This window comes from Balaenoptera physalus (genome assembly GCF_965194825.1).
Source record: "Balaenoptera physalus genome assembly, chromosome: X".
Lineage (NCBI taxonomy): Eukaryota > Metazoa > Chordata > Mammalia > Artiodactyla > Balaenopteridae > Balaenoptera > Balaenoptera physalus.
The window spans coordinates 43,992,934-44,006,236 of NC_138903.1; the positions used below are offsets into that span (position 1 = coordinate 43,992,934).

Genomic DNA, 13,303 nt, shown 5'->3' on the forward strand with positions numbered 1-13,303 from the left:
TGTAAGATTAGGTCCTGAGGTAATCAGTTTTTTGGTTGCAAGATGGCTACTCAGCTATAGCCATTAAATCCTCATTTCCAGGAGGAAGAAGGAGAAATGAAGAAGGGGGAAATGCCTTTTATTCTTCCATATTAATTTTGTAAAATTCTTCTCCAAAAAACTCGTTGGAATTTTTATTGGCATTGCCTTGGTTGTGTAGATCAACTTAGAGTGCTGCCTAATGTCCAGCATATAGTGCTAAGTTGCTGATCCATACGTATATTACAGTCTCATTTATTTGTCATAAAAAAGATAAGTGTATAAAACATGCTTATATTTGCATAGAAAATTTCCCAAAGGATACATGACAAACTGTTAATAAGTGGTTATTTCAGGGGAATAGAACTGGGTTTGATTGGCAGGGGAGAGAGGGGCTTTAACTTTTCATGTTATGCCTTCTTTTATCCCCCTTTTAAAAACCACAAATATTGTATATATTACAATATATATATATATATACACAATAATATATACAATGTATATATTACTATATATATACAATAATATATACAATGTATATATTACAATATATATATACAATAATATATACAATGTATATATTACAATATATATATACAATAATATATACAATGTATATATTACTTTTATAATAACAAATATAAACCAGCAACCTTAAAAGTGGAGTGTGTATTACCCTGGGGCTATAGGACTTTCCAAGGGGTAAATAAGCACTTACAGTTTTAAGGGGATCGATTTCTACATCCTCAAATTTCATTTTCATATTTCCTAAAATTGATCTGCCAGAGAACACACTAGCAGTGGAAGAATCAAGCTGGATCTCTTTTTCCATCTCCCTTTTCACAATAGTCCTTTTTGCACTTTACAAAAGAAAAGCATATCTTTGAAAAAATCCTCAGGGAACCAGAGAGACAGTTCCAAACACTGCTGCCAATGGTGAAGAAACAAATTGCTCTAACAAATGAATATATTGGTATCAAATCCTTTTGCAATTCAGATGGCTTCCAGTAAAATTGAAAGCGAACCCAATGGAGCTGTCAGCTGACTAATCATGAAAAATAATTTTGAAGGTAAATCATTGTGTAATTTCCCCCATATATCTTCAAAGGAGTTCAAATACTTGCGTGATATTGCTAAAACAAAATATCCATTCCCATTTACTTATTTATATAAAAGAGGTTTCTGTGTGCTAACGTTTAACCAAAAAAAAGTGGGAAGAGAATTGATGCTGAATCCTGCCTCACTCTAAAAATAAGCAATATTTATCTATGGATACACCAACCTTTTAAAAAAAACGACTTATCTATCTTTAGTAAATTTTTGTTTTTACGTTTAATAATTACCCATCAAAATTTGTAATATGTTTACAATTTTTTGTAATATGTTTACAATTTTTTGATCTATCATATTCCAATACTAATTGTCATGATAACTTGAGCAAAAGTAAATTTTGAACAACACTTAGAGCTTTAGGATCACAGGAACATTTAAAAAGCATTTAAATAGCAGAATATACACATATTTTTGCTGCAGGGAAATACGATAGGATAATCAATAAAATCATTTCAAGTGCAAAAATATATATCATAAAGATAAAATTCTGTTAGAAGAATAAAATGGAATTGAGAATCCAGGGAGAAAAGGGAAAATGTACACCTCCTAACTATCAAAGAAGAGCTCGGTTATGAATTTTTAAAACATGACGGTGGCTCTCAAATCACTAACGTATTTAGGTTTCACTGCTTTCACGTAAAACTGTGACGTTTTGTTTGTGAATGTTAATATCTGTCAGAAATCGCATTATTTGCAGCTTGACATTTTGGACGCAAAATTTGAGATGTCAACCTAAATGTGTGTGAAGGAGCACAACGTTCAAAAATATTTTAGAGAGCATTTTGATATAAACCAAGTTTTATATAAACATACAAAACAAATATCAGAGGGAGCATCATATACTCTTTTGCCACCTTGTGGCCAGAGTTGTATTCAACCCTAGGCATGGCAACTGTAATGAGGAGGGGGTCTCTTCTTAGGTCAGTCCCTCTGGCTAGCCTTCAGTCAGGTCTTTGTGAGGCAGAGATGGTGGCATTCTCCCAGGACTGGATCCAGACCCATACAAGCACCAAAGCATCGAAAGGATCATGCTGACCCACCCACCCGCCCCCGCATGTGATTCAGAGCAAAAGCAACATGCAATCAGGAAAGGAATGTAAGGAAGTACAATAAAATTCTGACTTTTCCCATGAGGACTGTTTAAAAAAAATCGAATGTCAAACTTTCTGATATTTTTTTCTTGATTCTTCTGTTTTTGGTGTCTCTTCTCTGCTGGTGACCTAGACACTTCCTCAGTCTGCCTTTTGGGGAACCCAGGCCCTGGAGCAAGTGTGTTTGGTACAGCTCCTAGTACAACACCTGGTCTGGGTTGGCGCTTAATAGACATTTGTCGAGTGACTGAATGATGGCAGAGCCGCCCCCTTCCATTCCAGAACATGCTGGACGTGGGGGCTTCCGCAGGAAGATGATCCGTAAAGCAGTCAGGTTGCCATGGTTAGTCTTCAGTGGCAGATAGCCTTGGGTGCACTGAGATCCTTAGGTCTCTTTGATGTCTGTTACTCTGTGGAGGTGGGATGAGAGTATCTCTGTGCTTCCCCGCCCCCACCCTTGCAGGAGCAGGATTCCTTCAGTGAGTGCTCTAGTTGCAGTTCCTCTTGTTGCAGGCCAAAAAGGGCAGGCATTTATTGGAAGGATGCTGAAAGAGGAGGCACCAGGGCAGCTCTGGGGACCTCAGGTGTATGGGAACCAGCATCCTATCCTCCTTAGGGGCTCCTGATTCCTGACAACCACCTCCTGCTGCTGACCCCAGGAGGTCTAGGCACTTCCCCCTACCTGGAGGAAGGGGCCAGGTGGAGGGGTGATATCCCCCGCTAACCAGGGAGAACTCTGCCACGATGTAATCAGGCAGAACAGCCCCACGGGCCGGGCAGTGCAGCGTGTACTGGGCCAAGGCCAGCTATCACCAGGACTCAGGGGCCAGAGTCTTCCTGGAACACAGTCTCCCTGACTCTCGAGCACGGGCTATCTGCTTCTCCTGAGCCTTGTGCTGACACCTGCCCTGGGCTGCACTCCCCGGGACCAGCACCTGCGGTCGCTTCCCAACATCCCCCAGCTGCCCAAGACCTAAGCCGCTTGTTCTGGGCTCAGTCTTCGTGGGCCCCTTGGTGCCGCTGCCCACTGCCAGCAGCTCCCAGCGCAGCAGCGCCTCCCAGACGCGTGGCCGCCCACTGCCCCCACCGGTAGCTCCACAGATGGAAAAGCTGCTTTCCCGCCCCTCCCACCTGCTGCCCGCCCCGCGTCTCTGCTAGGGCTTGAGGGTCTTGGGACAGTGTCCTGTAGTTCAGGCCCCTCTCTCAGCCGTAGGGGAGATGGCAGCAGTAGGCATGGCCTTGTTGTGCCTTGTTCCTCTCACTGCTCCCGGGGCGGCTCGGCGTCTGCTGGGCCAAAAGGCCGGCTGCCAAACCCTCAGCCCACCCTTGGCCTTGGGAGCCCGAGGAAAAGGTGACGAGGAGGCGAGGAGCAGGCACAGACTGTGCAGAGCGCCGATAAGATGGGCGTGGGACATGCCTCCTCGGGCCCGGTGGCCTTGGGAGCTCTGCCCCTCTGCATCTGGGGTCCAGGCCTGTCCCAGAATGGAGCTGGGGCTTCATCCTTATGGGGCAGAGCAGAACCTGGGGTGGGCGGGGAGCCTGGGACGGGGATGGGGACACGCTCAGTCTCAGAGATGATGGCCTATCACAGCTTCTGCCAGCGCTCCTCAGGACCCGGCCTCTGGGGGGCCATTTCCCAGCCCCAGGGGCGTTTCTGGACTTGGCTACCCTTCCGTCCCTGGCCCCGCAAGGCTGGGGGAGGATACATGGATGAAGGGAAGGACGAGGAGAGGGGAGGAGACGATGAAGGGGGTCAGAGCAGCGATTGGAGCCGAGAACTGGAAGCGCCTTAAAGAGACTGCGCGGTCCCCGCCCCCCTTCCCGCCAGCCTCAATGAATTAGAGCTGTGTTTCCCAAACTTGCCTGATCATAAGAATCCTCTCGGGCCCTAGTTAAAGATACAGGTTCCGGAGCACGTCCCTTCGAGACTCTGATTCAGTTGGGCTGCGGGTGGAGCCAAGGAATCTGTAATTTTAACACGCTCCCACGTGATTCTCGTGAACAAGCAAGTTTGGGAAATATTGAATTAAAGGAAACGGGGCCTGGCTGCAGAGCGGCCTCCGCTAGAGGGCTACGGCGGGAGGATTCCCGGGGGCGTCGCCTGCTTCCGCCGCCGCCTCCTTCAGTGAAAGTCCCTTTTGGGTCCAGCTGCCACAGCCACCGCGCTCCCTCAGGCCGGGCGGGGGACACCCCAGGTCTGCGTGGCCCCCGCGCCGCCACGCCCAGTGGCCGCCTGAGCCCTGCGAGCAGGGGGAGGAGCCGCCGCCAGTGGAGGCGGAGGAGCAGAGGAGGCGGAGACGGCGGAGACGGCGGAGAAGGCGGAGAGGAAGGTGGAGGCGGAGGCGAAGGTGGAGGGGAAGGTGGAGGCGGCGGGGAAGGTGGAGGCGGCGGGGAAGGTGGACGCCACCGGGAAGGTGGAGACGGCAGGGAAGGTGGACGCTGCCGGGAAGGTGGAGACGGCGGAGGGTTCGGGCCGCCGGGTAGAGCTCAAGCTGGAGCCCGAACCCGAACCCGATCCGGCACGGGAGGCGGAGCAGGGGCCGAAGGGGGAGCCGAAGCAGGAGCCCGAGGATGAGAACCCGGCGCGGAGCGGCGGTGGCGGCGGCAGCGACGAGGTTCCTCTCCCCACCCTTCCCTCCGACCCCTCGCGGCCCCCCGATCCCTCCCCGCGGCGCAGCCGTGCCCCCCGCCGCCGACCCCGGCCGCGGCCGCAGACCCGGCTCCGTACCCCGCCGCAGCCTAGGCCACGGCCCCCGCCCCGGCCCCGGCCCCGGCGCGGCCCTGGGGGCGGATGCCTGGATGTGGATTTCGCTGTGGGTCCACCAGGCTGTTCCCACGTGAACAGCTTTAAGGTGGGAGAGAACTGGAGGCAGGAACTGCGGGTGATCTACCAGTGCTTCGTGTGGTGTGGAACCCCAGAGACCAGGAAAAGCAAGGCAAAGTCGTGCATCTGCCATGTGTGCGGCACCCATTTGAACAGACTCCACTCTTGCCTTTCCTGTGTCTTCTTTGGCTGTTTCACAGAGAAACACATTCATGAGCACGCCGAGACAAAACAACACAACTTAGCTGTAGACCTTTATTACGGAGGTATATACTGCTTTATGTGTAAGGATTATGTATATGACAAAGACATTGAGCAAATTGCCAAAGAAGAGCAAGGGGAAGCTTTGAAATTACAAGCTTCCACCTCAACCGAGGTTTCTCACCAGCAGTGTTCCATGCCAGGCCTCAGTGAGAAATATCCAACCTGGGAGACAACCAAACCCGAGTTAGAACTGCTGGGCCACAACCCAAGGAGAAGAAGAATTACCTCCAGCTTTACCATCGGTTTAAGAGGACTAATCAATCTTGGCAACACGTGCTTTATGAACTGCATCGTCCAGGCCCTTACCCACACTCCGATCCTGAGAGATTTCTTCCTCTCCGACAGGCACAGATGTGAAATGCCAAGTCCCGAGTTGTGTCTGGTCTGTGAGATGTCTTCGCTTTTTCGGGAGTTGTATTCTGGAAATCCATCTCCTCACGTTCCCTATAAATTACTGCACCTGGTGTGGATACACGCACGGCATTTAGCAGGGTACAGGCAACAGGATGCCCATGAGTTCCTCATCGCAGCGTTAGATGTCCTGCACAGGCACTGCAAAGGTGATGATGCCGGGAAGGCAGCCAACAATCCCAACCACTGTAACTGCATCATTGACCAAATCTTCACAGGTGGCCTGCAATCTGATGTTACCTGTCAAGCCTGCCATGGTGTCTCCACCACGATAGACCCATGCTGGGACATCAGTTTGGACTTGCCTGGCTCTTGCACCTCCTTCTGGCCTATGAGCCCAGGGAGGGAGAGCAGTGTGAATGGGGAAAGCCACATACCAGGAATCACCACCCTCACGGACTGCCTGCGAAGGTTTACGAGGCCAGAGCACTTAGGAAGCAGTGCCAAAATCAAGTGCGGTAGTTGCCAAAGCTACCAGGAATCTACCAAACAGCTCACAATGAATAAATTACCTGTCGTTGCCTGTTTTCATTTCAAACGGTTTGAACACTCAGCCAAACAGAGGCGCAAGATCACTACATACATATCCTTTCCGCTGGAGCTGGATATGACACCGTTCATGGCCTCGAGTAAAGAGAGCAGGATGAATGGACAGTTGCAGCTGCCAACCAATAGTGGAAACGACGAGAATAAGTATTCCTTGTTTGCTGTGGTTAATCACCAAGGAACCTTGGAGAGTGGCCACTACACCAGCTTCATCCGGCACCACAAGGACCAGTGGTTCAAGTGTGATGATGCCGTCATCACCAAGGCCAGTATTAAGGACGTTCTGGACAGTGAAGGGTATTTACTGTTCTATCACAAACAGGTCCTGGAACATGAGTCAGAAAAAGTGAAAGAAGTGAATACACAAGCCTACTGAAGTGACACACAGATCTACCTACCTGTAATGGAAGATGACAGCACCCGTACTACAACTGGCATTGAGATTTAAAGGACCTACTTGCATGGCCCACGGGCCTGACAGAGTAAGAATTGAACAGTTCCCAGTGTCTAAAAGGTCCTGATTGGAAGAGAAATAGAAGGGGCGGGAGAAGAGGCTCTAGTCTAAGCAGTCATTTAAAGGAAGATTAAATGGCAGGATGCTCTGGGTGGGGGAGGCAGGAGCAGCGAAATCCTGACACTGGTACATATCCTATATTCCTCCAAAAGATTGTGTGGGAAAGTGTGGGGTGGGAGGGGGGTGGTGTGGGGGGGGGTGTGTGCCCTTGTAACCGTAAAACATCTTTCTCCATGGGTGTTTCAGCTTCAACTGACCAATCACATAACAGTTATATGTCTGGAGGGAAAAAGGAAAAGTTCATACAAATGTAGCCCATTACATATATGGGTATGAAAGCGGAAAAGTGGAGGAGGCAGGGATATCTCATTGACAAACACCTTTGCCAGTTTCTTTGTATTCGTGATTTTTTGTGCTATTAAATGCAGTATTAAACAAAGAAAAGCCCACGTGGGCCTGTGAAACGAGAAAGAAGGGGGCTTTTGTATAAGGGGAGCAATTGCTCCAAAGGTAGAGAAGACAAGAAACACTGTAAGATAAGCAACCAACACAGACAGGCCTCAGCTAAGAGTATAGTGTGTGAGTGTTTTTTTTAAAAAAAAAAAAAAGCTGTATGATATACTTGAGCAAATCAATGAACCTCTTTGCAATTGTTTTCTCATCTGTACAATGCAGATAATTCCTACCTTAAAGGGTTACTGTTAAAGATTAAAGGATATAAAATGTGTCAAAGTATAAAGTAAAAAGGCTTGGAACTTTGTAGGGGCTCAGTAAATGTTCGTTGGATCTGAAACTTCTTTGGACCAGGGCCAGAATGCATTAGAGGTGAGGGTCAGCCCTACCTGAGACCCATGGACAGAAGGGACACACATTGTGTCACATGTAGTCACACACACACACACACACTCTTATAACTCCCTCCCCAGTACTGTCTACTTGGAGGCCCAAGGCAGTGGATCCCACTATTTTCCCTGGGTACAGGGCATCCCAGTCGGTTCCACACCTGGGACTGGGGGGAGAACCACAGCTGTCCCCCCAAAGTCATTATTCTGTCCATTTGGGAAACTGTCATGTTGTTATCATGACTCAGCACCCCAGTGATGGGACTCAGGGCCAGCAGGCTGACAGGCTTCCACGTGAGGGTGTTGGTGGTCTTTGCCCTCCAAAAGCATTATGGGCATAGCTATGTTCACCTACAGGCATAGATCAGGAGAAAGACTGTTTTCCAAAGCTCACTGGTCCACCAGCCCAGGGGTAGTGGGGGAGTGGCATGTTGGCCTCCTCTCTGATTCGCACGGAGGGCAGAGCGGCCTGTGGAGGGCTAAGCTCAAACAGATGGGATGTGCCCAGGACAGGTTAAGCACTGGTGGTGGTTCCTTCTTTTCTCCTTAGCATCAGATACAAAAGGACCTAGTACGTAGAAAATCCTGAGGAGGGAGGAGGGGAACTGAATGTTTCAGACCCATGGGGCTTGGATTCACTGGCTCTGGTAAGAGGCTGGGCTCCCCCAGGGCTCCCCCAGGGCTCCCCAAGTCTACTTCATGGTCAGCTCATTTGGAAATGTATATTTATTTGTGTGGCTGTGGATGCATCCCCAGCTAGCTCATAGGCGTTTTTAGGACAGGGGTTGTGTCTCCTGTTGTACCCTGGGCTGTGTCCTCAGCCCCTAGCACAGACCCTGGCACGTAGTATTTGAAATATTTTCCAGATGGATGAATTAACCAAATCACCTTCCTTTCATAACCAAATTTTCATCATCCCCCCACCCCAAGGCTCATAATCCTCAGGAGAAAATGTAAAAAGTGTTATTTTTGCTATCTTGTAGGCTGGGGGAGAGCAAGAGGTAAGCGGCCTCAGATGCCACTTGGCACCTTCATGCAGGTATCTGACTCCCCTTTGGGATGTGTGGGAGCCCTGCCTGGGAAGACCGCCATGTCCTCCTTCCTCATCTCTGCCACAGGAAGAGTTCAGTCGGGCATGTGCCACCAGATCCTGACTGCTTGCACAGACGCTGTCTTTTACGTTTGTAAAACGTTTTTATTTGGAAATAATTTGAAAGTTACAGGAAAGTTTCAAAAAGAAAAACAAATAGTATAAAGAACAGATTTACCTATTGCTAACATTTTACCCCATTTGCTTTATCGTTTGCATGTATGCACTCCCGTGTGTGTGTGTGTGTGTGTGTGTGTGTTTGGACCGACTGAGGACAGATAACATCATGGCCCTTTATGCCCGAGTACCTCAGTGTGCACTTCCTAAGAATAGGCATGTTCCCTACATCACAGTACAGTTAGCAGCTTCAGTAAATTAAACATTGGTATAATACTATTATTTACCATTTGTACTCCAGTTTTGTCTGGTGACCCAATAATGTCCTTTATAGCATTTTTCCTCTTCATCACAGGATCTGGTCCAGGACGAGGTATGGCTTTTAGCTGTCATGTCTCTTTAGCCTCCTTTAATCAGGAATATTTTCACAGCCTTTCTGCATCTTGTATGGCATTAGCATTTTTAATAGAATATTCTTCATTTTGGGTTTGTCTGATACAGAAACTGTCTTTTAAATACCCTGTACTCAGGAATAGTTCTAAGAGATATGAATGGCGCGAGACTGCTGAAGCTGATCTCCCTGTCTCCACTGGTGGAAGGCACAGACCACCAGAGGGAGCAGCTGTACCTGGCAGTTCCTGATTGAAGCATTCACCTCTGTCTGGAAAACACCATTGTCCCTCAGCAACAGGGGAGCCATTCAAGCCCAGCCCTATGCCCCTACCCATCACCAACCCCCAAATTGAGCCATGGAGTGTAACAGCAGCAGGGCTTGCTTTCAGATCACATCACTGTGGGAACCAGGGCATCATGTATTTGGCAGGTATGTGTTACCTTGAGCTCAAATGCCATTCAGGCATGTTTGAGCATGTCTGGTACATGGGTGGGCACCTCCATGGTTGGGGCCTTTAGGGGGATCAGGAGGTAGCACCCTTGGCACCTTCATCAATATTCCCATGGTGGGTACAGCAGCGGTGGGGTGGCGGGGAGGGCGTAAATACTCCTGAAGCAGCTTCATGGGCAAAGCACACAAAAATGGGGCCCAGAATAAGTGAGGAAGAACATGGGAGATGCCCAAAACAGATTGGTTTGTGACATACTAGGGACTTGCAGACACAATTGGGCTATTTTACATGGGGGCTGGAATTCCTGTGTGAGCAGATGTGGGCAAGAGCTGGTGAAATTTAAGCTAATTCTTTAACTGAGACTCTTTACTTCCACAAGCTGATAAAGCCAGGGAAACTCAGTTCATATGTAGATTTATGATCTGGGCCCAGAAGGGTACAGGCAAAAGATGGGTGCTCACAACTGGGGGCCTTATCCACCCATAGAGCTCAGGATGAAGGACCAAACAATGGGGTACTTACCTTTTACCCACTACACGTGCTTCCCACAGTTTCTTGGCCTAAGAAATTGGAAATCCAATTTCCAATTGGATTTGGAAATCCAGAACCCTATCACTTCCCATTTCCTGGAGTAGCCAGGTGCTGAAACTTACTCTGGCCTACAGGTCACATTTGGTAACTGCCTCACTTCTTCCCCATCCACAGGGAATCCTGATCAGGGATGCCAGCAACCAAGAGGTCTTTTCCAATCAAGAAAAAGCACTGTATAGCACATAGAATTCGACTCAACACATTGTAATCACTGTAAGAGAATATATAAGACTGGTAAGAATATGGAAAAGAATATATATATGTCTCTCTGTAAGTGAATCAAGTGGATGTACACCAGAAAGACACAGCATTGTAAATCAGCTTTACTCCGCTATAAAAATAAAGATAAATTACAAACAAACAAACAAACAAAAATGGACCCCATACTACTCATTGTCATAATGCAATAGACCTGGTGCCAGGAACCTATGTTTGCACCAAATGTGTATTTCACACCCAGAAGCAAAGGCCCTGGTCCTCTGAGAGTATGTAGCCGAGCACCCACAGTAGTGTGTCATTTACACACTGACCTTCCCCTGCAGGTGACCTAATGCTACTTTTAAACTCTTGCATTGAAGCATATCAAATATACAGGAAATACACATAGCATCAGGGTACAACTTCATGAATTTCTACAAAATGAACACACCTCTGTAAACAGCACTCAGATCAAGAAATAGAACGTTACCCATAAGTCAGGCCCCCTTTCTGCTTCCTTATAGTCAATAACCCCAAAGGGTAATCCCTATTCTGACTTTCTTCACTGTAGATTAGTGTTGCCTTTTAAAGTGCCATCTATAAAAGGAACTGTTCAGTATGTACGCTTTTGTGTCTGGCCTCTTTTGCTCAACATTATTTTATGAGCTTCAGATCTGAAGTCTTGTTGTCAAGAAAAATTATGTAGCGTGTCATTATTTCTGCCTAATGAACTAAAAGTAAGGATTCCCTAGTCTTCCTAGTGATTTCTCACTTATTGAACCAATTCAAAGGGACCCAGGCCATTGCAAAGTTGGACCTTGAGAGGGTCTTTAATCACCTTCATGTACAAGAAAACAGTGGATGGAAAACAGCCTGCCAGATAAGTTTGGGCTTATTTAGGCACCCAGAAATGTTCATTTTGGGCAATACTCCAACCCTGTTCCAATAGCTCCTGAATGCGATACTCTATTCTAGTGAGGCCTCAAACTTAAACGTGCATCAGAATCACCTAGAGGGCTTGTTAACACGCAGCTTGCTGGGTCCTACCCCCAGAGTTTCTGATTTCAGTAGTCCTGGGATGGGGGCAGCATTGAGAATTTGCATTTCAAACACATTCCCAGTTGATGCTCATGCTTCTGGCTCTGGGACCACATTCTGAGGACCACATTCAATTTGTTTTCATACTGTGGTACTTGGTGCCCAAGGAATCTATGAAGATGGCCCTGGAGAACACCTTGGGGAGCTAGAGGAGGGGCAAATTGGTGAGAATCAGGAACTCTGAAATATAAAATCAATAAGAGGGCGTTACTGATTTTATATTTGGGGGTTCCAAGTAATATCTGAAGAAGGAGTTCTGCTACTAAAATTTTGTGAAGTTGAAAATCACTCTGCTAAGGAACTTTAGACCCCAGGGGAGTGATGTATTTAAACTACATAGGTGGTATATCCGGAGAATGATCCAACATGCTACAGAGACCTGGCCTCATATGTACCCTTAATCTAGATGGTCCTGAGGGGGACTTAATTTCCTTGGAACTCAGAGAAGTGCATAATTATGAGGATGGATGTGATAAGAGAAAATGCTTAAGTATAACTACAGCGCAAAATCATGCGTATAAAGTATGATTTTCTTCTGGCAATATAGCACACTAAGACGACATGAATAGCGCCCCCCCTCAACTACAAACACATAGTAACACTAGATAAACTGTAACAAAAATTTTAATTTATAGCTGAGCTTAAAAAAACAAAAGGTAAAATCTCCAGAGAAAAAAGAAAAAGCCAGTCGAGTAATTGTAAACAGACACTGCAATAACCTATTTGTGGTATTGGTTCTAGATATCAGGCCGTAGGGGCTAGGGGCTCAGAGCCGCGAATCTAGTGCTCATGCAGGTACTGGCAACACAGCCTCAGGTCCACCAGAGGCAGAGAAGCTGTAATTAAAGCCTCTGGATAAAGCCCTTAGTAGCTTCTCTGTTCATTAAAAAGGGGTTTGGAGAGTAAGCCATGAAAAGTCTTATGCTCTCTCTGGAGCCACAAGAAGAAATAAAAATCCCAGGCCTATGTCATATGTGGATATGGGGTCTAAATTTACCCTACTGTGTATTATGGGAATCACATGCTGAAAAATTAAAACAAAAATTGGAGCAGAACAATTCAAACCTCTAGAACCTCAGCAAAAGCAAACACATTTTTACAATACTGGGCACATAGAATCCCACAGAAAAAGACAATATCTGCCCAAGATGTACTCAGAAACAAACAATAAAAAGATTGTACTTGCAAAGAAATGACATGCCATGAAGGTGAGTCACCAGCTGCCACAAGGAGGAGAATTAGTACTCCCAAGAAATACTGATGAGATGAACTTCTACTCTTTTTTTTTTGAGAGTGGAATAAGGACGTTTTCAGAAGAAATAAACCTAAGAAAGTATAGCAATAATAGACTTAACTAAAATAACTACTGAAAGATATACTTCAGGAAGAAGGAAATTGAAATTGGAGAGGAGGAATGAATAGGAGGCAAGGAACAGTGAACAAAAATTGGTAAACATGGGGCAATCTAAATAAGCATTAAGTGCATAAAACCATAATGTTGAATCATATGGAGGTATAAAAAAAACTGGCACTAGAGCACAAAAACATGTAAAACAGCAGGAAGCTATTAATATTTAAAGCATTCTAAGGCTCTTGTGTTGTTTGGGAGGAGAGTAGGGATAGTGCCTGCGTTTGGACCTTGTTAAGTCAAGTATGAATGTTTAAACACTTAAGAGTGTGGACTTCTAGTTTCTGGCAGTGGCAGGCTTGGTTATTTGATTCAACTTTCCTACTGAAGTAA

General features: G+C 46.7%; 1 protein-coding gene and 1 long non-coding RNA gene across 5 annotated transcripts in view; one reads left to right on the forward strand and one right to left on the reverse strand.

Moving 5' to 3' along the window:
• The window catches only part of LOC309651959, a 26,696-nt gene extending 22,122 nt beyond the window's left edge, over window positions 1–4,574 (reverse strand). Inside the window, exon 1 of the long non-coding RNA XR_014258500.1 lies at window positions 4,086–4,574. This is a non-coding gene — a long non-coding RNA (uncharacterized lncRNA). The remainder of the gene's footprint in view (window positions 1–4,085) is intronic.
• USP27X (ubiquitin specific peptidase 27 X-linked) lies at window positions 4,498–12,245 on the forward strand. Of its 4 annotated transcripts, none has more exons than XM_082445189.1 (4): window positions 4,498–6,749; window positions 8,607–8,803; window positions 9,361–9,653; window positions 10,381–12,245. In XM_082445189.1, the coding sequence occupies exon 1, from the start codon at window positions 5,327–5,329 to the stop codon at window positions 6,641–6,643; it is 1,317 nt and encodes a 438-aa protein (XP_082301315.1). In that variant the 5' UTR covers window positions 4,498–5,326; the 3' UTR covers window positions 6,644–6,749; window positions 8,607–8,803; window positions 9,361–9,653; window positions 10,381–12,245. The 4 variants fall into 4 exon arrangements, with proteins under 4 accessions (XP_082301315.1, XP_082301317.1, XP_082301316.1 ...); XM_082445191.1 differs by having other exon boundaries at window positions 8,607–8,662; XM_082445190.1 differs by having other exon boundaries at window positions 8,607–8,624.
• Window positions 12,246–13,303: the final 1,058 nt, after the last annotated feature.